The following is a 26,655-nucleotide window of genomic DNA, read 5'->3' on the forward strand; positions in this document are numbered from 1 at the left end:
CCTCCATTTTGTTACATTCCATTTGGTAGGGTTTTTCCTCTACTTCTGTTTTATTTACCAATTTTGTTGATATAAATAATGTGATCAATACTAACAAATGCTCCTCACTCTTGTGCCTTGTTCTGATTTATGTTTATTTTTAGCACCAGAACAGTGCCACTGTAAGCCATGAGATGTCTGGTCTGAATTGGAAACCCTTTGTATATGGCGGCCTTGCCTCTATTGTTGCTGAATTTGGTAAGAATGTGAAAACTGACAAATGTGCTTATGGTATAGATGGTTAGCTTATGGTGGCAGTTATTTTTGATGAAAACTAGAGAAAAAGTAATGCTCATTCTGTTTGTTCTCAGAAAGTACTAGCGATATGGTGAGTGAGATTAAGAAAAGTCAAACTTGAGAAGCTCTTTTGATAGTTTAATGATTTGTTGATTTGTTCTAGGCTTAAGTAATATATGGGAAAAAATAAAGGGAGTTAGATAACATAGGAGTTTCTGCTCTATTTTTGTATTAATGGTCTTTCCTTTATGCTGAGTTGTTTATAACTTTCTTAGTAAGTATCCAGATTTTTTTCTTTCAAACCTCCGTCCCATTTTAGAAGAAAATTGACTCATAGGATCAAATTAGAGTCTTCTCTATTTGATTTTAATTTTGAAATGTTTTTAGATTATGTTTTTCTCATTTTCCAAATTTCTCCTTCCTAAACTATTTATAAGCTACTGTAATCCATTAATCTTTGTTGACTTTCTTGGAAAATGCTCTGATGTGATATCAAGGTCATCAGTGACCAGAGCTACATAATCACCTTGTTAATTTTATACTTCAAAATATTCCCTGAAACATATTTTGTTAATATAATGGCCACTTCTGTGTGTTGATATAATAAAAGAAGTTGGTTGAAGAAATTTCCTAAGCACCCTGCTGGTATTAGTCCCAAATTACCTGCAAACCAAGATGAGTAGACCAAATAGGACTTTGCCATTATCTTTCATAATATCAGGGAACTATTCGTTTCTTGTAAATAGATAAAAGAGGAAAAAAACCACAAAACTTTCTAATATTATGTAAGGGTACCTGGAACAGAAATTCCTATCTTTGTGAAAATCTGGGGAGATTTTATGAAGAAGAAATGAGATGAGATGGGGGACAGAGGAAAAGACAAATGCCAAATTATATGTTACAGATGAAATTAAAAAATCATTTAAATTATTTTGTATTTACAGTATATTAAGACTATTGTAAAGCACTTTATTACATCACAGTTTGAATTATACTGTGGGTAAATTCTACTGCCTAGATACAGTACAGTATATTTCAGTTTACCACATGCAATTCTTGACAATGGTACTCCTAGTAGAGATACCCTCTATGTGTTATAAAAAGGCCTTAGTCTTATGTTTTAAAATTGTCATTGGCTGAAATTTGGCCAAAATTTTAACTATGACTCTTTGGAAAAACATATAAATCAGTGTGTCCCTTCACAGGAACTTTCCCTGTGGATCTGACCAAAACGCGACTTCAAGTTCAGGGCCAAAGCATTGATGTCCGTTTCAAAGAAATAAAATACCGAGGAATGTTTCATGCCTTGTTCCGAATCTATAAAGAAGAAGGTGTATTGGCTCTGTATTCTGGGTGAGACTGGGTTCTTTCTTTACATCATGAATAGAAATACTTTTTAAAGAAGCCATGTATTTCAGCTGATAGTATGTGCCCTTCGTATTCATTCCAACTTGTAATTCAATATTAACTTACCAGTTTATATTTCACTTGCTTGTAGGTCTTGAGCTTTGGATTTTGTGTTCATCTGGCTTTAAGTGATACATTTTAAAATGGATATCTCATTGCAGCAGTGGCTTTCTCCTGTTTTCCTGAGAGTCCTCGATAGCCACTGTGAATAGCAGCACCAATTAACTGTGCATTTCCATGATATTCTTCCTGAATTGCTAAATACTCAGTTCTTTAAAATATATTCCTCTTTAAAGAAATGCTATTCTAGCAGTTTAAACATAAAATGCAGAATTAGAGACCCATCGTTTTTTTTTTTTAAGTTTTTATTCATTCAAGAGAGAGACACAAGAGAAAGGCAGAGACATAGGCAGAGAGAGGAGCAGGCTCCCCGTGGGGAGCCCGATGTGAGATTCAGTCCCTGGACCCTAGGATCATGACCTGAGCCAAAGGCAGATGCTCAACCACTGAGCCACTCAGGTGTCCTGAGACTCATCTTTTTTGGTCAACTTTTAATTAGCTGTAGGTTTGTGTTTTATCATCCATTTTGTCATGTATATGCTCCCAATTTCCTAGGTCACTCCCACATCTAGGTTGCCAATTTACTGCTCAGAGAATGGACATCAATTTTATTATTACTTTTTCATCAATTTTATTATTAACCTGTGTTGGACTTCATTTTAAAAGATAGCTTTCTTAGAGAAAAAAAATCAAGTGATACATCCTGAAACTAGTGAATCATAGATCAGCTGTTCTACCTTTCTTTAATCAGCATGGATAATCCAAGATTATTTTTTTCTAATAGCAAGCAATAATGTCAGAAATAGGCATATTTAGTCATCATTTTTAAAATCATAACCGTCCAAGCTTCTGTCGTCTTTCTATTTTTAACTACTAAAGTGTAGTTCGGCAATTTGGAAGAATCTCAAAGGAGGTATGAGTGAGAATGTTTTCAGTTTATAAGCAGAACTTAAATAGGGTGAAATCTTGGCTTAGTACCTCCTTGATAGATTAAAGATGTATCTACAACTGTAAGGAAGTAAGGTTGATTTTTTAAAAGTTTCCTGAGGGCGGTAGGGGGAATGGGATAACTGGGTGATGGACATTAAGGAGGGTATGTGATGTAAAGAGCACTGGGTATTATATAAGACTGATGAATCACTGAGTTCTACCTCTGAAACTAATAATATACTATATGTTAATTAATTGAATTTCAATAGAAAAGAATTTAATAAAAAAATAATACTGTATAACCCCCCCACCAAAATCTCCATGAGGTGAATACTGGTGTATACTTCTTTTTCTACATTGCTAGATTCAGTTTGCTAATGTTTTGTTAAAGATTATTGCATCTAAATTCCTGAAATATATTGGTAGTTTTTTACTTTTTGTATTCTTTTTGTCTGGTTTTGGTATCAGAGTATTACTAGCAAAATGAATTGGGAGTATTCTCTCTTCTTTTTTCTGGAAGAGATTGTGTAAGATTAGTGTTGATTTTTTAAATGCTTAGTAGAATTCCCCAGTGAAATTATCTGGGCCTGGAGATTTCTTTTTTGGGACCTTTTAATTATGAATTAAAATTTCTTTTTTGAGCAGTAATAGAGTTTATTGAGTGATAGAGTGCAAAGCTCCTGAAAAAGGAAGAGACCTGAGAGAGCTGCCTTGAATTAAAATGTTTTAATGGTTATGGGACTATTCAGATTATCTATTTCATCTTTTTTGATGATTCCCATATTTTTATCTATATCATTTTGAGTTTTAGTAGTTCGTAGTTTTCAAGGAATTAGTCCATTTCTTCTGAGTTGCTGAATTTATGAGCATAAATTTATTTATAGTCTTCTCTTATTATTCTTTTAGTGCTGATCTGGTTCATTCCTGATATTGGTGACTTATGTCTTCTCTCTTTTTATTACTTTGAACCTTGCTAGAGGTTTATCAATTTTACTGATTTTTTCCAAAAGAGCTATCTCTTGGTTTCATTGATTTTTCTCTATTTTTCTGTTTTCAATTTTATTAATTTATGTTCTTTATTATTTCTTCCCCTTCTGCTTGCTTTGGGATTAGTTTGCTCTTCTTTTTCCAGTTTCTTGAGTTAGGGACTTAGATTATTGATTTGAAACTGTCCCTCTTTTTCTTCTCCTTCTCCTTCTTTCTTCTTTTTTCTTCTTTGTTCTTTCCTCCTTTTTTTTTTTTTTTTTTGGTGGGCAGCAAAGCAAAGTTTATTGAGTGATAGTAAAGTGATAGTACAAAGCTCCCGGAGGGGAAGGGGACTTGAGAGGGTTGCCTGAGACTTTCACTCCTTTCTAACATAAGCATTTGTGCCATAAATTTCCCTCTTAGCACTGCTTTGGCTGTATCCTACATATTTTAATATGTTAAATTTTCTTTCATTCAGTTCTATGTATTTTTAAAATTTCCTTTGAGAGTTCCTATGAACCATGGATTGTTTAGAAATGTGTTGTTTAATTTCCAAGTGTTTGAGGATTTTCCTTATTGATTTCTAGTTTAATTCCATTACGGTCAGAGAACTTACTCTATATGACTTTAATTCTTTTAAATTTGTTGAGGTTTGTTTTATGATCCAAACGTGCTCTCTCTTGGTGAATGTTCCTTGGGTGCTTGAAAAAATGCATATTCTGATATAGTTGGGTGGAATGAGGTGAGTAATGGAAATGAGTAGACTATCTAGATATGTATAATCTGCAAGTACATGTTGAGTATACTTGACTTTTTCTTTCTTTTTTGGCAGAATTGCTCCTGCCTTACTAAGACAGGCATCATATGGCACCATCAAAATTGGCATTTACCAAAGCTTGAAGAGATTATTTGTAGAACGTTTAGAAGGTCAGTATAGACTCATTCTCTTTTGCGATAATACTGAAAGGGTTCATTGAAATCATGCTTACTGAGAAGTATTATCATGGGATGTCTGAGAGTGGGTGATAGTCATCACAAGGACAAAGTGAGCTCCTACTAACTTGGGATCTTGGGATTAATCCTTGCAGAGGTGATTAGTGGGTTAAACGGACCTACTCTTTAAGTTTGTTCCTTTTACTATCAAAGAAAAAAAAAAGGCTTCTGGTCATCACAGAAAGACCATGGACAGGTTTGTCCAGAAAACTAATGCTGTCCTCATCAACAAAAGGACTTCAGTTATAAGCAATTCTCTATCTGCTAATTTTGATAAGCTTTTGTTAGATGTAGTAACTTTAAACTATTCTAGATTTTTTTGTACCTGTGGCCACCTTACCCACTTTTAGCATTATCCTATGTATCTAAATTTGCTGCTGCAGTGTTTCCAGCCTGATGCTGTACTAAATGGGTATTTTACCAAAGACCTGGGGCTGTTTCATGGGTGGGGATAGCTGGAGAGCCTTTTGATTAGTAATGTCCTTTGAATTACTTTATTGTCCTAAATTGACTTTTTCTGGAGCTTCTTTGAGGATTCTGAAGGGTTTGCTTCCTAAAATAATTTCCTTTCACAGATGCTTCACTTGGGTTTACCTAGTTTCTATTTGTAGGCTCTTCATGGTAAGGAGGCATGGTGAAGATGAAATTTTCATTTTAGAACATTATGCTCTGTGGTTTCTTCTTTTTTTTTTCTTTCGAACGGATTTAGTTTCAAATGACTGGTTTTTCATACTTGTCTACAGAAACCTTCTTTAAATAAATGGAAGCTAGTAGATATCAAGGTCAGTCAAAATTAGTATTTAGCTGATTTTTTTCTGTTATGCATTAGTTTTTATTCTTTTAAACATTTTATTTTTTTTAAGATTTTATTTATTTATTCATGAGAGACACACAGAGAGAGGCAGAGACACACAGGCAGAGGGAGAAACAGGCTCCATGCAGGGAGCCCAATGTGGGACTCTATCCTGGGTCTCCAGGATCATGCCCTGGGCTGAAGGTGGCACTAAGCCGCTGAGCCACCCAGGCTGCCCTTAGTTTTAATTTTTTAACATTTGGTTCTTAAGTCTTTGGAGTTGATGATTCTACAGAAAAAGACAAAAGAATTTTCTTTAGGTGTTTGAAATGTTTGAAGAAATACCACATTCTGAATTTATGTAGATTACTGGCAGTTGTTTACTGTATATAGAATAATAGGACATGTTCTAGTATCCTTTAGAAATACTTTAAAAAATAATGATTTATATTTCAGTAGATTTGGGATCTAGAAATATGAGTTTCTTCAGTTTCATAAGCTTTGTGGTTTGTTTCTCTGCCTAGGGTTCCTTTACTCTGATAGATGTGTACTCTGTTCTTTGAAACTAGTACTTAATACCAGCAGACTTTTTTTTCCCTTTTTACAGATGAAACTCTTCTAATTAATATGATCTGTGGGGTAGTGTCAGGAGTGATATCTTCCACTATAGCCAACCCCACTGATGTGCTAAAGGTAAGAGCAGTCTGGTAGCATTGGATGTATGCAATGTGATATGAAAAGAGCATGAACTTTGAGTCACATTTGTTACTTGCCAGCTGTAAAACCTTGGGCAAATCATTTAACTGCTTTAAGCCTTGGTTTCCTCATTTGTAAAATAAAGGTAATTCAGTACTTATTGCATAGGGTTGTTTAGGATTAGGGATAATATATAAAAATAGTAGTTAATTTATTATGATATTCATGAATCCATTGGTCTTTAGAGTATGCGAACCCCTATACAATTCTTTCCAAGGACTATGCAATTGTAAGGGAGTCAGTTTCAAGACCCTTACTTCCATTTGTCTTCTTCTAAAATTGATCTGAGAATGAATTTGTGTTTTTAATAGTTCTTTCCCCACTTTACAGAAGAAAGGCATATTCCCCACCCATTTCAAATCTTAGTATGTAATCTAGGGTACCAGACAAAGGGATAATCAAAATGTAGTTTTTGGAGAAGCCTCCTTTAATAGTTAATTGAGGTACCTTAGTCTATAATGCATCTGTATTTTCTTGGCTCACTTATATTTCCATTAAGGGTGAGATTTGGCTTTAAAATGTTATATTTTGGATTGTATTGGGATAGTCCGAATTCAGAACTAGAACAGCATGGCTACTGGAGTTGATTTTTAAAAATGTAATTGGATTTTTTTTCACATTTTATCAAAACACAGGATGAAACATTTAATAACGTCAGTAGTCATTTTATTTCATAAAATGGTACACATTTTCTATGTAGTTACTAATCTATACTTATGATTAATTAAAAGCATTAAATACATGATTATAAAATGTGAGAGAGTCCTAAGTTTTTCACATCTGGGGAATGTAAGAAAAAAGAGGACATATGCTTTATTTATTTGAAACCACAGGTGACTGGGTTATGAAAGAGAGATCTATTGCAATTCAGAGAGTTTTGAGAACTGAGAGAGTAACTTGAAAAACAGCACACATGAAAGAAACCAAAGGCAGTTGATGGAGAAAAGATATGAAATTATCTTTCTGGATTAAACTGATAGTAATGTAGCTACAGGATTTTTTATATCACTTTAGACTTACAGAGCAAGTATTTATGAAGAGGATTGTATCCTAAAACTAAAATATTTATAATATAATTACACTTGACGTTTTCAGGAACAATAATACTTAACTTCCTAAAGTTTCCTTTCTTATCCATCTGGATCCTTGATTTAATCACCTAAGTGCTTTGCTTCAATTTCCTGTCCTCACCTGCCTGGTACGATTACAACCATTGACCAGTACTATAATCTACTTTTTCCTTTCTTACACCTAGGTACGACTGACGGTGGTGGGGGTGGGGAGAATCATAAACTTAGACCGTGACAGTACCAATGTAGGATCTATAATCACAGTTGAGCTGTTCAGTCCTTTCACATATCCTTGGACAGCTATTTCTCGGATCTACTATGTGTTGCTTCCTTGCTGTGGTATATGTAGCTCTCTTTCTGACTGTAATGCCTTTTCCCTCTTGCATCATGAATTAATCCTTCAAAGCTGCTCAGGAACAGGGCCAGGACTAGAATGAGACAAGTGAGATATTCCCCTTGGATGCAAAATGGAAGGGGGCATAAAAAACTCAGTAATCAAGAGAAATAACATTTTTATGCAATATTTTTCAAAAACTAAAATGAATATAAAATATTTATGATGAATAAAATACCAATATTTTGTATAATTTATCTCACTCCCCTCATCCTAACCTCACCCCTTTGGATACTGTCTTTAGTGAGTTTTGATATTTGGTTCATTGTGGGGTTTTGTGCATAAATTTTTTTATTCTTTTTTATTTTTTATTTTTTTATATTTTTAAACTTTATTTATTTATTTATGATAGTCATACAGAGAGAGAGAGAGGCAGAGACACAACAGGCAGAGGGAGAAGCAGGCTCCATGCACCGGGAGCCTGATGTGGGATTCGATCCCAGGTCTCCAGGATCGCGCCCTGGGCCAAAGGCAGGCGCCAAACCGCTGCGCCACCCAGGGATCCCCCTTTTTTATTTTTTTAAAGACTTAATTTATTTATCATGAGAGACACAGAGAGAAAGGCAGAGACACAGGCAGAGGGAGAAGTAGGCTCGCCGCAGGGAGCCCAATGCAGGACTCTATCCTTGGACCCCAGGAACACGCCCTGAGCCGAAGGCAGACGCTCAACCTCTGAGCCACCCAGGTGTTCCTGTGCATTACATTTTCATGTTTCGAAATACTGCATTATTTTTTGTCTGGATTACTGAGGTTTTTTGAGTCTTCCTCCTACATTTTATGCCAGAAGAAAATGCCGCACTTACCTTGCCCTAGTCCCAGCCCTGCTCAGGAATCACCTCCTTGGGATCCCAGGGTGGCGCAGCGGTTTGGCGCCTGCCTTTGGCCCAGGGCACGATCCTGGAGACCCGGGATCAAATCCCACGTCGGGCTCCCGGTGCATGGAGCCTGCTTCTCCCTCTGCCTGTGTCTCTGCCTCTCTCTCTCTGTGTGTGACTATCATAAATAAATAAAAAAAAAAGGAATCACCTCCTTAAAGAAGTCTCCTATTTAGAATAGGATATTTGTAGTTTCCATTTGTCTTTGTGATAGCTTCTATTCCAATTTAATTGAATTTAGTTTTTTTTAAAGATTTTATTTATTTATTGATGAGCGAAACAGAGAGAGAGAGAGAGAGAGAGAGAGAGAGAGGCAGAGACACAGGCAGGGGGAGAAAAAGGCTCCATGCAGGAAGCCCGATGTGGGACTTGATCTCGCGTCTCCAGGATCACACCCTGGGCCGAAGGCAGTGCTAAACCACCGAGCCACCCGGGCTGCCCGAGTTTAGGTTTTTATTTCAAAACTTTTAGTAGCAATTGACATTCCACATAAAAACATACTGTTGTCTCAGGATTTCCCAAAAACATTTATTGAAGCGTAGAGTTGCATGTCATGAAAATCAGGCCCACATTTGGGCCACTAGTATTTAGTGACTAACTACTATGATTCTGTGTGTTCAGTCAGTGGGAAATTGTACCAAATCTTTCACAGGGCTTTTTAATATTAGCTCTACTTTCTTGTGCCTCTCAAAGGCTACTTTGCAGAGTATAGTATCATGCTTTTTTAAAAAAGATTTTATTTATTTGAGAGAGACAGAGATAGTGACAGAGAAAGCAAGAGAGAGCATAAGCGAGGAGGAGAGGGAAAAGCAGTTTCCCTGCTAATCAGAGAGCCCGATGTGGGCCAGATCCCAGGACTCTGGGATCATGACGTGAGCTGAAGGCAGATGTTTATTTTTTTTTAATTTTTTAAATTTTTATTTATTTATGATAGTCACACACACACACAGAGAGAGAGGCAGAGACACAGACAGAGGGAGAAGCAGGCTCCATGCACTGGGAGCCCGACATGGGACTTGATCCCGGGTCTCCAGGATCGCGCCCTGGGCCAAAGGCAGGCGCCAAACCGCTGCGCCACCCAGGGATCCCAAGGCAGATGTTTAAACTGAGCCACCCAGGCACCCCCAAAGATTTTATTTTTAAGTAATCTCTACACCCAACATGGGGCTCAAACTCAAAACCCCAAGATAAAGGGTTGCATGCTCAGAGTGCCTGGGTGGCTCAGTTGGTTAAGCATCGGAATCTTGATTTGTGCTGAGGTCACGATCTCAGGGATGTGGAATGGAGCCCCATGTCAGGCTCTGTGCTCATCAGGGAGCCTGCTTGAAATTCTCTCTCTTCCTCTCCCCCTGCTCCCACTTCTGCACATGTGCATACTCTCAAATAAATAAGTCTTTAAAAAGATGTATAAAAAAGTCTCATGCTCTACCAACCAAGCCATCGAGGTACCCCATAAGTTACATGTTTTTAATAAAAATGACATAGCCATACATACTGCTTTGTAACATGCATTTTCAGTTTAGTGATTAATTGCTGACATTTTCCAGTGTCAACAGATAGTCTACAACAAAATTTTATGGCTGCATAGTATCCCATTAAATGGACGTATCATAATGTATGCAACCAATCCTTTGTTTTTGCTTTTAGACATGTGGATTGTTTCTAATTTTTTACTAAACTAATCAAATTTTAAATGAATCATTTTCTACCCTCACTGAATACTGGTTCTCTCTTTTTTTGCAAAATTTCTTTCAGCTCCAGAATTGATGGGCTAGGTATAAGGAATTTAAGGCTGATGAAAATCATTTTTATAAAATATACTTTTTATTTTTTTTATTTAAAAAAATTTTTTTTAAATTTTTATTTATTTATGATAGTCACAGAGAGAGAGAGAGGCGCAGAGACACAGGCAGAGGGAGAAGCAGGCTCCATGCACCGGGAGCCCGATGTGGGATTCGATCCTGGGTCTCCAGGATCGCGCCCTGGGCCAAAGGCAGGCGCCAAACCGCTGCGCCACCCAGGGATCCCAAATATACTTTTTAAAAAAGATTATTTATTTATTTATTTATTTATTTATTTATTTATTTATTTATTTGAGACACAGGGAGAGAGAGAGAGAGAAAGAAAGAAAGAGAAAGAAAGAAAGAAAGAAAGAAAGAAAGAAAGAAAGAAAGAAAGAAAGAAAGAAACAAACAAACAAACAAACAGGCAGAGGGAGAAGCAGGCTCCATGCAGGGAGCCTGACGTGGGACTTGATCCCAGGTCTCCAGGATCACACCCTGAGTGGAATGTGGCGCTAAACCACTAAGCCACTGGGGCTGCTCTATAAAATATACTTTGACACAAATTACATTTTAAAAACATATAGTTTGTCATTAATTTTATCATAATAGCAGGCTAATATTTCTGATAATTCCCAAATACTGTTTTCTTTATTTTGAATGTGTGAAACATCTTATTTTGGTCTCTGTTAAAACAGAGAATAAGAATCTTCTTATTTTAGATTCGAATGCAGGCTCAGGGGAGCTTATTCCAAGGCAGCATGATTGGCAGCTTCATCGATATATATCAACAAGAAGGTACCAGGGGTCTGTGGAGAGTGAGTACTCTTTTCCTGGTATCGTTGTATGCCCATTTCATATAATTTGCATATATAAAGCCATAAACCTATGAATTGTCATCTTTCACTGATTCTTGGTAACCCAGAGGATAAGGTAAGAAATTTCTATTACCTATGAAAGGATCAAAGCTTTCCAGTTGTCTTTATTTCTGCCTGATATTTGGAGGTTGAGAGAAGTTACTACATTATTTGAGGTAGTCATTCTGATTTGCTCAAATTCACAGTGAATTTAGTTCTTCAATATATATTATGCCACCGGTTTTATACTAATACAGCAATATATGTTTATGATAGTCTCTGTTTACCTAAAACAACTTTTTTTAACCTTATAAAAAGTAAAAATTGTACTATAAAATACTGAGATCTTTAAAGAGAAAAAAACAGTACTTTTACTAGCTAGAGATAATCACTGTTAACATTTTGTCATATTATCATCCAGTCATATCTATATTCCTTTTTTATTGTTCCTATATCTTTTTATCTTATTTTAATCACTTAATATTATAATACTAAAGAGGACTACTAGTAGAATATACAGAAAGAGTAGAATGGGAAATTCATGAATAGACTCTTAAAGAAGAGAGCTTTGTTTTTTTTCTTCCTTTGTTATTTCCCCCCAAATTCCTATAAAAATTTTCAAGCATACAGAAAAGTTGAAAGAACAACAGTGAACACCTTACCTACCCAGATTAAATGACTGTTAAAGTCTGGTTAAGTTTGCTTTATCTCTATGCATGTGTAGTATACACAGATAAATGTACACATACACATTCATTGTTTTTTTTTAAAGATTTTATTTATTCATGAGAGACATAGAGAGGGAGGCAGAGACATATGCAGAGGGAGAGGAAGGCTCCCTGTGGGGAGCTTCATGTGAGACTCAATCCCAGGACTCCGGAATCATGACCTGAGCCAAAGGTAGACGCTCAACCACTGAGCCACCCAGGTGCCCCTGTTTTTTTTTTTTTTTTTCCTGAACTATTTCTAAGGAAGTTGCAGACATCATGGCCCTCTCCTAAATAGTTCATTATGCATTTCCTTCTAAGAATAAGGACATTCTCCTACATAATAATGCATAATAATGATACCATTATCACACCTAAGGAAGTTAAAAAGTCCCTAATATCTAATATCTAGTTTATATTCAAATTTCCTTTATTGATGACATCAGGTCAGTTTTCTTTTTTTTTAAGATTTTACTCATTTATTCATGACACACACACACACACACACACACACACACAGAGGCAGAGACACAGGATGAGGGAGAAGCAGGCTGCACGCAGGGAACCTGATATGGGACTTGATCCTGGGATTCCAGGATTACATCCTGAGCAGAAGGCAGACGCTTAACCGCTGAGCCACCCAGGCGTCCCCAGATCAGTTTTCTTATAGAACATTTCCCCTGTATTTCCTGCAAACTGGAAGTTAGATGTGTTGGCTTGATTAGATTACTGTTAAACATTTTGATAAGAGAACTTCATAGGTGCCACTGTATATTTCATACTGCATCACAGCAATAAGTACGTTAGGTTATTGCACAATTAATGATGCTGAATTTGATTACTTGGTAAGATGATGTCCACCAGATTTCACCATCATAAAAGATAAAAGTTTTCCCTCTTTGTAAATAGTGGGTAATTTGTAGGGTGACATTCTAACAACATGCATATATTTTATTATTTAATAACCTTTCACCTAATGATCTTAGCATCCATTAATGATCCTTGAGGTTTGCTTTTTGATAACAGAGGGTGTACTTTCTTGACTAGTCTAATTTAAAACCAGAAAATGGATCTAACTAGAAAATTTTCACAAAGTAATGCTAAGGGAAAGACAAAGAACAATAAATACAATAGGGAGATTTTGTCAGGGGAACATAGCTACTTTATTCTTAATAAAAACATTTTTTAAAAAAACATTTTAATGTGGTAAAATGCATATAACATAAAACTTACCATCCTAGCCATTTTTAAGTATACAGTTTAGTAGTGTTAAGTACATTTACAGTGTTATTCAGCCAGCCTCCATAATGCTTTTCATCTTGTACAACTAGAACTCCATACCCAGTAAACAACTCCTCCCCATTACCCCCTTTCCCTTGCCCCATGGTGACCATCCTTCTATCTGTCTCTCTGAATTTGAATTTTCTGGGTACTTCATGTAAAGTGGAATCATACAATATTTCTGTTTTTGTTACGGGCTTACTTTATTTAGTATAATGTCCTCCAGGTTCATTCATGTTGTCAAATGTATCAGAATATCCTTCCTTTTTAAAGGCTGAATAATATTCCATTGTGTGTATATACCACATTTTATTTATATGTTCATCTGTTAATGGGCATTTAGGTTGTTTCCATATATTTGCTCTTGTGAATTATGCTACTCTGAATATGGGTGTGCAAATATCTCTTCAAGACTCTGATTTCAGTTCATTTGTGTATATGCCCAGAAGTGGGATTGCTGGATCATTTGGTAATTCTATGTCTAATATTTTGAGGAATGGAGCATAGCTACTTTTATGATCCAGGCTGCTTACATCCTCCAGACATGTAAGATAAAGAAGTGAAGTACATTGTGTTTGTATTCTTTTAACACAGCCATGTATTATTTGCTTGTTAAAATACATGAATATTTTTTCATTTCAACAAGAAAATAGGTTTGCATTTTTCCTCAAACACATGGCCTTCTTTGTCAGTGTTTTCTTTTCCTGCTTTGCTTGTCACATGGGTACTGGTAACATTTTATTTTCGGACTCCATTGTAAGAATTAACAGCTCAAGTGCAGTAACAAAGTAACTGGAACTTATATCAGAGTTGAAGAGACTGTAGAGAGTGATGGGGACTGGTGAATTGGAGAGCACCTGCCCTGTTCATTGCTGTCATGCATGATGGGAATCCAGTGTGGCCAAATTTTCTGGGCTTTCAAGAGAAGTTGGAAATCTGCATTCCTATGTGAAGTATCCTGTTTTTTTATGTTGACAGCTAATTCAGCTGTCTAGAAATACTGTGTAGGGCACACAACATGTCTATAGCCTGAATTTGGCCCATGGGCTCCAATTTGGGCCTTACTGTTCAGCAAGGTAGACGTCTGTGAAGATCATCTTCTAACACAGTTGAGCAGGTGGAAGGATCAGAGAGAAAGGCACCGTTGGGCCAGCCAGCCTGATCAGCACAATCTGATATCTCCTGGTGATAGCACAGCTATATTGCTTCCACTTTATAAATTGAGTTCAGGAATTTATAGGTGATTGAGAACTTTAATATAACAGGTATCCCAGAAAGCAGTTGTCCCTGTGGAGTGTTATTTTCAATTTTAAGTGATATTTAAACAGAGTTATGAAAATAAAACATTTATTGTGAATTTTTAAAATATATAAAGGCATAACAATGAAAATTAACTTATCTCTTACCCTAATTCCAGATAAAGAAAAATATTTTGCTGTATTCTTTCTAATCCTTTATAAAAATTTTGTGTGTGTGCATATATCCTTTTTCTCAAAGTTAGATTAATACTAAATGTCTTGCCTTCTTTAATGTTATCAGCATTTTCTTCTATTATTAATATTCCTCAAAAGCATGACTTTTAATGTTCTAGCATCCCTGTGCTGTAACATGATTTATAATAGGAATATTCTGCTAGGGAGCGAAAAGCTGATAGCAGGAGGACTTGTAAGGAAGTACCCCTTTATCTTGGCCTCCCTGGCTGCATTATACCTTTGTTGTCATCCTGGTGTATCTTTTCTGCACATCCTAAAATTCTATAAATTAAGCTAAGAAGCTCTCCTCTCTCCACTCACTTTTGTGTCATGGTTTTATTTTTTTTTGTAACATCTTTATTGAGATAATTCACATACCATAAAATTCACCATCTTGAGGTGTGTAATTTTTAAAGATTTATTTATTTATTTTGGAGAGTGAGCGAGCCACGTGAGCAGGAGGAGGGGCAGAGAGGGAGAGCATCCTAAGCAGATGCCCTGCTGAGCAGGGAGCCTGATGCAGGGCTTGATTTCAGGTCCCTGAGATTATGACCTGGGCTGAAATCAAGAGCAGACACTCAACCGACTAAGCCACTCAGGCGCCCCTTGAAGTGTGTAGTTTAATGGTTTTTAGTTTACTCACAGACTTGTGCAACCATCACCAGTGTGTACGTTTAGAACATTTTAATCATCACAAAAAGAAGCCCCATAACCATTAACAACCACTTCCATGTCCCCCAACCCTCCCAGCTGTAGACAACTACTAATCTATTTTCTGTCTCTATGGATTTGCCAGTCCTGGCATTTCATATAAATGGAATCATGCAATATGCAGCATTTGTGACAAGCCTCTTTCATTTAGCATACTATTTTCAAGTTTCACCTTTGTTTTAGCATTTATTAGTACTTCATTTCTTTTTATGGCTGAATAATAATTAGTTGGTGTGAAATTGCTGAGTCACATAGTAATTCTATGTTTAACTCCTTTGAGGAATTCCTGAAGTATTTTCCACAGCGGTTGCCCCCATGTTACATTCTCACCAGTAGTGTATAAGAGTTTCAATTTCTCCACATCCTCACCAATAGTTTTTATTATTGTTATTATTATTATTATTATAGCTACCCTGTTGGTGTGTAGCATTATGTCACTGTGATTTTGATTTGCCTTTTCTAATGACTGATGATGTTGCTCATCTTTTCATATTCTTACTGTCCATTTGTGTATCTTCTTTGTGGACATGTTTATTCAGATATTTTGCCCATTTTTAAATTGGTATTTTTTTATTGTTGTAAGACTTTTTATACATTCTGGCTACTAGTCCCTTATCAGATAATGATTTGCAAAATTTTCTCCCATTGTGTAGGCTGTCTTTTTACTTTCTTGATGATATCCTTTGAATCACAAAAACGTTTAATTGTGATAAAGTCCAGCTTATTTTCTTTTGTCACTTGTGCTTTGGGTGTCATATCAATTATTTTTAGTACAATAAGTAAATTTGGATTTATAAGTGTTCCACTATTAGTCATTGATTTGAAAGAATGACCTCTGTACCTCAGACTTGGCTTTTTATGTTATGTTACTTTCTAACTCTCAAACTATATTGTTCACTTTTAGATTTATGTCACTACTTGTGTATTTTTTTGGTGTTTAATATCACTTATGTTTTGCAGGGTGTCGTCCCAACTGCTCAGCGGGCTGCCATCGTTGTGGGTGTAGAGCTGCCAGTCTATGATATTACAAAGAAGCACTTAATATTGTCAGGGGTGATGGGAGACACAATTTTAACTCACTTTGTGTAAGTGTGAGAGGTTGTACGTAGTCCATATTTCTATTATTTGGAGCACAAAAAAGCATCTTTCACTGAAGTCCTCATATAGAATCAATAATGGGTACAGATGGTCTAAATACCCCTGTCTTTCTTATCACTAGAACTTCAAGCCTTCCAGTACTTGTACAGAGATCCCAGATGCTATGGGTATTTTGGTACTTGGTAGCAGTGTCTATTACAATAGCCTATCAGATGTCTATAGGATTTGCATTTGTTCATACACAGCCTCTATATCTAAACTTATCCGTTATATGCTTTGGTTAATTTTTTTATTAGAAAGTAAACTTTTCTCAATTAGAATCACAAAAAAGTAAAAATTTATAGGGCCTGTGAAACAAAACCACAATTTTGGGCTGAAAACTGTTGTTAATCTCATCTTACATTCTCTCCATCTTGCAGCTTTTATGACACTTTACTGCTGAAATGCATTTGGTATATGATGCTGTGATATGAAAACTTTATGTAACTAATAGATGATGAGTGATACTTTCTTATTAGAGATCTTGCTAGACTTATAAATTGCCCCCCCAAAAGGCTGAGTTTTGGATTAAAAAGTAAAGGGGATAACTTTTTAAAAAAATCATCTGTTCATTCTAGAGAGAGCAAGCATGCATGAGCATGAGTAGGGGGAAGGGCAGAGGGAGAGAATCACCAAGCCCCAGGGGCTCAAGAGGCTCAGTTCCACAACCCATGAGATCATGACCTGAGCTGAAACCAAGAGTCAGAAACTCAACCGACTGAGCCAGCCAACTACTCTAATAAGGGGCTCAAACTTACCCTGAAATCAAGAGTTGCATACTCTTCTGCCTGAGCCAGCTAGGTACCCCATGGGAATAAATTTTGAGTCATGTTTCTTTAGAAAATATTTCCTTTTTCTTTAGATTGGAATGAAAAGGCAAGTGCCAGGTTTTATCTGATGAGTCTGACTCATTGTACATTTATGCATTTATGTTTAGTCAGGGTTCGAAGTGGTGCAGTCTATCCTAAAGTTTTCACCTTTAGTTCCAGCTTTACATGTGGCTTGGCCGGGGCTCTGGCTTCCAATCCAGTTGATGTGGTTCGAACTCGCATGATGAACCAGAGAGCAATTGTGGGACATGTGGACCTCTACAAGGGTACTTTGGATGGTATTTTAAAGGTATGCACACTGTAAGCTTGGTTTGCATTTTTAATTTTCTTTGATGTCTCAGACATTCAGTCCTTAGTTGCTATGTATCATTTTGAAGATGGAAGAATCATTATGTATATTTTAATAGCCTCTCAGAATAATTCCCAGGTAGAAAAGACGTTTCCTTGGCAATCTGCTGATACACAGTGGCCCTTAATAATTATCATTCCAGTTTGAATGCTTGAGACTGTAGGATATTTTTATTGATAGTACCATGTAGAATTATTGAGAGAAGGGACTTAACATATCCCACATTTGCCTGCTTCATACAAGATGGGGACCCTGTAATAGAAAATCTGGTACTCAATTTCAGTTCAATATTGTGCTGTTATTCACACTTTGCCTTTAAAAAGTTTCTGCTGTTATGTAGGAAGCTGAATATCAGAAATGTATTATATAATCATTGGTGATCATCTACAAAAAGCAAATTTGCAGCTAAAATATGACATTTCCATATGGTTTCTCTGCTGCTATCAGTTTAGTTTAACAACGATTTATTATCTAACAGGCACCATTTTAGTAGACACAGATAAATAAGAGTATACTGCAGGTATACAGATAACCAACACAGCTTGGTAAGTGATAAACTCAGGGACCCATGGGAGGGAATTTTAGTCTAAGTTGGTGGCATCTTGAATAATAGTAACTCACATCTGTTGAATGCCTTACTGGATATGAGATACTGTTCTAATGAGACTTACATATATTCATTCACTTAATCCTCATCATTATCCCATGAAGTAGATCCTGAAGCACTAACCTGACCAAGGTTTCACAGCTAGTGGGATTTCAGCTCAGACCATTTGGTTTCAAACCAACATTTTTAACCTCCATACTATAGTGCCTTTTGCATGTTGACGGCCAAGGGTTAATTATGTTATAAAGGCTATTGAATGCTATGCTGAGGTGCTTGGGCTTTTTTCTTTTTACTTGACGGGGAGCTATTTAAAGATTTTAATCAGCTCAGATTTGTATTTTAGATCACTTTGGCTTTGTAGAGATTGAATCTAAGACAGTGGTTCTCAGTCTTAGGTGCACATTGGAATCACCTGGGGAACTTAAACAGCTCCTGCATCTACCTTATAGACCAATCAGAACTTCCTAGGGTAGGACCCAGGTTGAAATTATTTAAAACTCTTCAGGTGATTGCAGTGTTTACCTAATTTGAAAGCCATTAATCTAAGGCGATAAACCTGGAGGAGTGCTTCTTAAGACATTAACATGCATCAGAATTACCTGGAGGGCTTATTAAACTGCAGATGGCTGGGCCCCATGACCAGAGGCCCCATGACCAAATTCTGATTCAGTAGGTCTGGAGTAGGACCTGAGAATTTGCATTTCTAACCAGTTCTCAGACGCTACTGAGGCTGCTAATCTGGGTACTACTCTTTGAGAAACCCTGATTTAGAGATAAGGAAGCCGATTAGAAGGCTTTTATAGTAATCTAAGTTAGAGGCAATGAAGCCTGAACTTGAGCATTGTAGTGGGGATGCAGAAGGTGGGATAGAGTTGAGAATAATTTAGTTGATAAATTCAACAGGAGTAGATTGACTGGGTGTGGAGAGGTGTAGGAGAAAGGAGGTGTCAGAGATGACTTCCTGTTTTTTGTTTTGTTTTGTTTTGGTGACCATGTGGTGGTACTCATTGACAGAGACATCATAGGGGAGCAGGTTTTTGGGGAGACAGTACAGTTTTGACACTTAGTTTGAAGTGCATGAGGAACACCCAGTGGATCTATTTGGATATCTTACTCTTAACTCAGGAGAGAGTTTAGGGGTATAGATGGAGCCTGGGGAAGCAGTAGTGTACAGGTGTTACACAACTGTGGAGGGGAAGATCAAGGAGAAAAGGTAGAGGAGTTCCCAACTTTTTTCCCTTTCTAGCACACTAGAGTATTATAAACTACTTCCATTAATAGTGATTCACAGGAAGTGATTCTCAGACTCTGGGGAGTAGAGTTTGGTAAAAGCTCCGCCTAGGTATTTCTGACATGCTTCTCCTTTCGCTTGACAATAGCTGCTGTAGGGAGAAAGGGTAGGGCCAAGGAAATAACTTTGGGGAATTACCAGTTGCTAAGGGCTTGGCAGGTGGGGAATTTAGGAAAGACACCAAAAGATAACAGAAGATAATGAGGAAGCTTACAAGAGTAATGGAAGCCAAGGGAGTAATGAGTTTCAAGAAGAAATGAGTACTTATTTAATGTCAACTGGAATAGAGATCTAGTATAAGGACTAAAAATTTCTATTGGATTTATTATGTTCTAGAGGGGGTTTTCTGGGTTTGTGTTTGCAAAAGCTAGATTAGTATGAAGAGTGTGTTTAATTACTCATTGATTGAATACAAAAATGTTTAAGTCTTATGTGCCAGGTGCTGTTCTAGTTGGGTGAACAAAACATTTTAGCCTTCATGACAGTTTAATTCTAATGGAGACAGATAAACCCATGAGATTCAAGAGTAAGTAGACAAGTGTAAAATACTCTTTCAAGAAGGTTGGCTAAGAGGAGACAGAAGGTACAATAATAGAGTAATAGGTAGCATTTAGTGAATGCTTATTATGTGCCACACACTATCCTGTGGAGTAGATATGTTTTCCATTTTATAAACAAGGGAGCTCAGATCAGAGTGGCTTACCCAAGATTATACACCTAAAAAGTTTACACCAAAGTATACGCCAAAATTTATACTTAGAACCTCCATGTTGTGTTGTATTGGCAGAAACATATATTTTTTAAAGATTCTATTTCTTTCTTTTTTTCTTTTTTTCTTTCTTTCTTTCTTTCTTTCTTTCTTTCTTTCTTTCTTTCTTTCTTCTTTTCTTTTCTTTCTTTTCTTTTCTTTTCTTTTCTTTTCTTTTCTTTTCTTTTCTTTTCTTTTCTTTCAAGACAGAACATGAGGGAAGGAGGAGGGGCAGAAGGAGAAGGAAACTCCCCACTGAGCAGGGAGCCCGACACAGGGCTCAATCCCAGGACCCTGGGATCATGACTTGAGCCGAAGGCAGATGCTTAACTGACCAAGCCAGCCAGGTGCCCCAGAATAATATTTTCTATCTTTTTTTCCCAAAGATTTATTTATTTATTCATGAGAGAGAGAGAGAGAAAGAGAGAGGCAGAGACACAGGCAGAGGGAGAAGCAGGCTCCATACCGGGAGCCCAATGCGGGACTCGATCCCGGGACTCCAGGATCGTGCCCTGGGCCAAAGGCAGGCACCAAACTGCTGAGCCACCCAGGGATCCCCATTTTCTTCCTTTTTAAAAAAGATTTTATTTATTCATGAGAGACACACAGAGAGGGAGAGACATAGGCAGAGGGAGAAGCAGGCTCCCCGCAGGGAGCCAGATGTGGTACTTGATGCTAGGACCCCAGGATCACTACCTGAGCTAAAGGCAGACACTCAACCACTGAGCCACCCAGGCATCCCAGAATCATATTTTCATATTGTCAGTAACCTTTACTTATGTTTACTCATTCACTTGCTGTTAAAATTCTTTATAATGACTGCTCTATGTCATTATATATGATGGCATCATGCTTTATTTTTCATCAGTAACAATTCCACAGCACTGGTGAGTGAAGTCATGCATTCATCTCTGACATAGAAACAAACAGCTGCAAATCTTATCCTGTTACTTCTATCTTAAAATCCTTAAATGGCCTCTCGTTGACCCAAGACTATATGATTTGGCCCCTTATTCCTCCTATAGCTTAATCACTGCTACCTTTATTCTACATTCCAGATGGACTGTACAATTTCTACTGGTAGACTTTCTTTCATTCTCAAATTTTCATCCATGCCATATGCTTTGTTAGATGCACCTACCCAAATATCAGAAAGGGAGACAGAACATGAAGACTCCTAACTCTGGGAAACGAACTAGGGGTGGTGGAAGGGGAGGAGGGCGGGGGGTGACGGGCACTGAGGGGGGCATTTGACGGGATGAGCACTGGGTGTTATTCTGTATGTTGGCAACTTGAACACCAATAAAAAATAAATTTATTATTAAAAAAAAATGGATGCCCCTACCCTAGCCTAAATATCCTTTTCACTTGGCTAGCTCCTATTCATTCTTCAGATCTCATTACTTTTTCATACAGGCCTTCCCTGACTGTTGAACTAGGTTATCTGTACATAGTTTCTTGTACTTGCTCTGTCAACATTATTTTTTTAAAACATCTTTTTTGAGGACTAATTTAAATATCATAAAATTTACCTGTTCAAAGTGGCTTTTGGTATATGCACAGATAGATATGTGTGGCCATCATTACCACAGTCAATTTTAAAATATTTTCATGAATTCAAAAAGAAACCTTGTACCCTTTAGTTATCATCCCCTTTTCCTTTCCTCCCAGTCCTAGGATACTACTGAACTACTTTCTATCTCTATAGATTTGCTTATTCTGGGTATTTCCTATAAATGGAATCATACAATATGTGACCTTTTGACTCATTCCTTTCACTTGCCATAATGTTTGAAGATTCATTCATGTTGTAGTGTGTATCAGTGTGTTTCTCCTTTTTATGGCTGGATAATATTCCACTATATGATTATATGACATTTATTCACACTTATTACATTTTATTTTAATTGCTTTAAAGTCTTCCTGCCCCTCCCAGACTGTAAAGGCAGGACTGTGTGCATCTTATCACTTTATCCACAGCAAACTGCTTATTGAATGAATGCATAACTTTATGAAGTAGTCTGTTGTCTCTGTTACAAAAGTTCTTGTTTGTTTTCACAAAACTGCCTAAAACCAAAAAATGGTTCTCCTAGTCTTAATGTTCTGAAGGAGTTGGTCACTGTTTGGAGCTTTTTAAATATTCATATGGCTCATGGGTATGTCAGAGACCCTCACTGTATTTGTATGTTCATTTACCCAACAAATACTCATTTAGGTATTTATAGGAAACTTCCTTGTGCCAGACAGTGTTAGTTGTTGGGGATATAATGGTAAACAAGACAAACATACTCCCTGTTGTCCTGGAGACCACATTCTAGTTGAGGGAGACAGACAATAAACACACAAATAATAATATAATTTCAGGTAGAAGTAAATGCTGTGAAGACATTAATAGAGCATTAGACAGTGACTTGGTAATGATGATAGGCAACAACTTCAGCTAGGCTACCCAGGAAAACACTGTGAGTATGTGACATTTGAGCAAAGATCAAGTCTCTTCTTGATGAGAAGAAGGTGGCCATGTGAAGATTTAGGAGAAAAACATTTCATAAAGAGGGAACAGGTATAGAGGTCCTGAGTTGGAAATGAACTGGCAATGTTTAAGGGTTAAAGAGAAGGCTTGTGTGGCTGAGTGTGGTAAGTGAAGGAGAGAGTAGCAGGAAATGAACCTGGAGAGACTGTTAGGAGCTGAGTCATGTCATCATAGAAAATGTGCAATTAGAATGAAATCCATGGGGAAGCCTTCGAAGAGCACCAGGCAGGAAAGTGATACTACTTATAATTTAATTTAATATATAAATTAACTATGTTTATTTATTTATTATATTGGATGTATCTTTAAGGTCCCTTGCCATTTTAGCAGTCTGTGATTCTAGGTTATCTTCATCTAGGCTTTATTTTGCCTGAATTTCACAATTTTCTAACATTAATTTTTTTGGTCTGAGACCTTCAGCATTTGCTGGTAATCTTTTTTTTTGGGGGGGAAGCCTGTTACCACTATGTTTCTATAAAAGGTGCCTTTATTCTGCTACTGTTGGTTCAGAAAAGTGGTTAGTAAAGATAATTATCTCTAGTATTTCTAAACTATAGGATGGAAATAGAGGATATTTATAAGTTTGGATTCTCATATTATTGTCTTATCCAAATATATCCATTTTTAGTATAGTGGTGGATTTTACTTCACCAATGGAAGGGCAGAATAACATTTTCAATGTGCCTAACATACAGGAGTTACTTAATAGATATTTTAAAACAGTCCACTAAAAACAAAAACAAAAACAAAAAAACAGTCCACTAAATAGGAACTGTTTCTGTTGGCTGAATTCAACACACCATCAGTTTATGATCTTTGGTATGCATAGTTTGTAATTTAATTCTAATAACCACTCAGTTGGTGTGTGTAGGACCCCCATAGTATAAAACAGGAAACCTAAATTCAAAGCAATTCACATTGTTCCTCATGTAATCTTGAAAGCATTTATATGAGGTAGTCCATGGCATTACACAGAATTTAATATGATGAAACAGAAGGATAGTGACTTGCCCAACTCCCTATTTCCTTACCCTACTTTCATTTTCCTATTAGCATTTATTATTTCTAAATGTAATATATATCAGTCCGTGTATTTGGTTGTCAGCTCTGCTAGAGTATGCACTCCATAAAAGCAAGGACTGTGTAAGTTCTCTCTTCCTGTATAACAAATCACTCTAAAACTCAGTGCTTTAAAAGAAGCATACATTATCCTACAGTTTCCATGGGTCAGGAATTCAGAAGCAACTTAACTCAGTGATTTCAGCTTAGATTTTCCCATGAGATTGTAGTCAGATGTCTGCTAGGCCTGCAGCCATCTGAAGGCTTGACTGGAGCTTCGATATCTATTTCGAAGATCACTCATGTGTCTATTAGCAGGAAGCCTCTGTTCTTCTCTGGCTGTTGGCTGGAAGCCATATTTTCTCACCCATCTGGGCCTTTCCTCATGACATGACAGCTGGCTTTCTCTACTGTGAACAATTCAAGAGAGAAAAAGGCAGATGCAGAAGCCTTTTAGATAAACATTTTTTTTTAGAACATAACATGGAAGTGACAGACTGCTGTATTCTCTTGGGGACACAGACCTCTCCTGGGATGTTGTGGGAGGGGTTATACAAGGGTATGAAAAACTGGTAGTAGCTTTCATTGGGGTCATCTTGGAGGCTGGCTACCACATTTTCTTTGGTTTGCTATAATAGTAACAATAGAAAATAATTATAACATTAATAATAGTAAACCAGAGAAGAGTATAGTAAACATCAAGAAGAGTGCCTTGCATATGGAAGGTGCTTAAATATTTGTTGAATGAGCAGGTAGATTTAGAGTATATATGAATTCAAAACTATGTCTTAGGAAAACAGCATTCATGGAGCCATAAGTTGTTGGGGAGGGACATGGAAGAGGAGTACTAAAAGAAAAGTAAGTGTCAGATGTAAATAGTAAGGGGAATTCACTATATTTTTTATTATATCTTTCCCTCAGATGTGGAAACATGAGGGATTTTTTGCACTCTATAAAGGATTTTGGCCAAACTGGCTTCGACTTGGACCCTGGAACATCATTGTATCCTTTTAGAATATGAGAATGAAAACAGATGCTTCAAGCTCCCAGGTAATTCTAGGCTATGGGAAGGAAATTTTGATTATTGATACCTTGAGGCAAGTGATTAACTCAGGCAGTCTAGTGGTGACCATTGAGGATGGAACCAAATAGAGAAATGGCTTTAGGATGGAGTCTAGTACAAATTAAAGGCCGCAGTAAAGATGTACCAAAGTTTCCTCTTTAAGGACAACCAAATCTGGAAGGGGTTACAAAGTTTTTGGAAACCCTGCTGGGATTTGCCCAACATGCTGAGGTGGTCCATATTTCCTACTCCTAACTATAGGACCAAAATAACTGGGGCAATAATAAAACAGAAAACATTCATAGAGCAAAGGAATTCAGGCCAAGTAGGGTTCTTTCCTCATGGGTGGATCTCGTTTCTTTAGCTTGTGTTTGAGTGCCTCCTCTGTGCAGAGAGGTGAACTGAATATTGTGTATGGCTTCTGTGTATTGTGAAGATTGCAGGGTGAAATTTGATTCCTTGCCCTTGTGGAGTCTATAGGTTGAGGGAGATAGTATCTCTCTCTTTTGGGATTGATCTAATCACTGGAAGACTGTAACTATTCTAAGCATTGAATTACATGTCATTAATGTTCTTGTGTGTGTGTGTGTGTGTGTGTGTGTGTGTGTGTGACCTGTTTGCCCCTAAGGACTATAAGTATGTTAGAGTTTTAATCTGTTTTTATTGCTACATGCCAAATCATAATGGGGACATAATGGGCACTCAACACATCTTGACTTGCCAGGTATTGGTTTTAAAAAGACTTAAGCAAGTGTAACTGAGAAGAGCACACACTACTCAGTGTAAGAGAATGCAATACACACTTTTAGAACAGGGTTAGGCTTCACTATCAACCCAGTGATCTTCCATGACTTACTCCTCAGTTTTTTATTACATACGAGCAGCTCAAGAGGCTTCAAATCTAAGGACTGAATTATATGTGAGCCAAGCCCTGCCAGCCTTTCTACTCTTTTCCCTTTTTTCCATGTTCTAATGTATTTTGACAAAGTTGTGTTTACTGAACTGCTGGTCTCCCAAGCCTCCTGATGGAAGAACTCTAGGGTGGTTCAAAATTGTTCATGTGTTTGTGTTACCATGTTAACTTTTCCCTGAGAGGAAGTGTTAACATTACGACTCTGGCCCCAGATTGGTATCTTCTATGAAGATGGATACTGATGGATGACATTCAACATGGCCTTCTTTTCAAATGTTGGTTAAATGTAGTTGATTAGCCCCAGATTTGGGCTAGAGCAGAAGGCATAGGCCAGGGCAGTTACTGCTATGTATGTTACAGACCTCGGTTCTCATTAAAGTATTTATTGGCAAAATCACTTTGGCTTGGTCTTCATTTACTACTTTCTTCTTCACCATCTCTTTAAGTTATATTCTCCAGACAGTGATAAAGAGAAGGTTTCTATGAAATTGAGTCTGGACTCTTAAAGCACATTTATGGGAATAGACAAAGAGCATTGTGTTTTCCCACTGCCACTTGTCATAATGCTGCTCACTTATAAACACCAGATAAATGGTTCTTTCCTAAGTATGAATAAACAAGTGGCTCATTTGGAAGTTTCTACAGATAAAATGTAAGAAGAGACTTAAAATAGAACTATGTGTCCAGGGTTCTAATTGTCTTAGAGGCAAAAAGTTCTGGCTCTTTTCTTGTACTATAACAGTGCCTAGCATGTTGTAGGCACTCAAGTATTTGTGGATAGAACCAGAGGTTATTA

The 26,655-nt window shown here is 37.0% G+C and overlaps 1 protein-coding gene across 1 annotated transcript in view; it reads left to right on the plus strand.

Moving 5' to 3' along the window:
* Positions 1–26,150, plus strand: part of SLC25A14 (solute carrier family 25 member 14) — a 31,458-nt gene extending 5,308 nt beyond the window's left edge. Inside the window, exons 2-10 of the mRNA NM_001284446.1 lie at positions 144–237; positions 1,482–1,629; positions 4,472–4,566; positions 6,033–6,118; positions 11,024–11,119; positions 16,290–16,414; positions 17,450–17,585; positions 24,805–24,885; positions 25,810–26,150. Coding sequence (NP_001271375.1) covers positions 144–237; positions 1,482–1,629; positions 4,472–4,566; positions 6,033–6,118; positions 11,024–11,119; positions 16,290–16,414; positions 17,450–17,585; positions 24,805–24,885; positions 25,810–25,851 — 903 coding nt within the window. The 3' untranslated portion in view covers positions 25,852–26,150. The remainder of the gene's footprint in view (positions 1–143; positions 238–1,481; positions 1,630–4,471; positions 4,567–6,032; positions 6,119–11,023; positions 11,120–16,289; positions 16,415–17,449; positions 17,586–24,804; positions 24,886–25,809) is intronic.
* Positions 26,151–26,655: the final 505 nt, after the last annotated feature.

The sequence above is a fragment of the Canis lupus genome, chromosome X (assembly GCF_011100685.1).
Source record: "Canis lupus familiaris isolate Mischka breed German Shepherd chromosome X, alternate assembly UU_Cfam_GSD_1.0, whole genome shotgun sequence".
In the NCBI taxonomy this organism is placed as follows: Eukaryota; Metazoa; Chordata; class Mammalia; order Carnivora; family Canidae; genus Canis; species Canis lupus.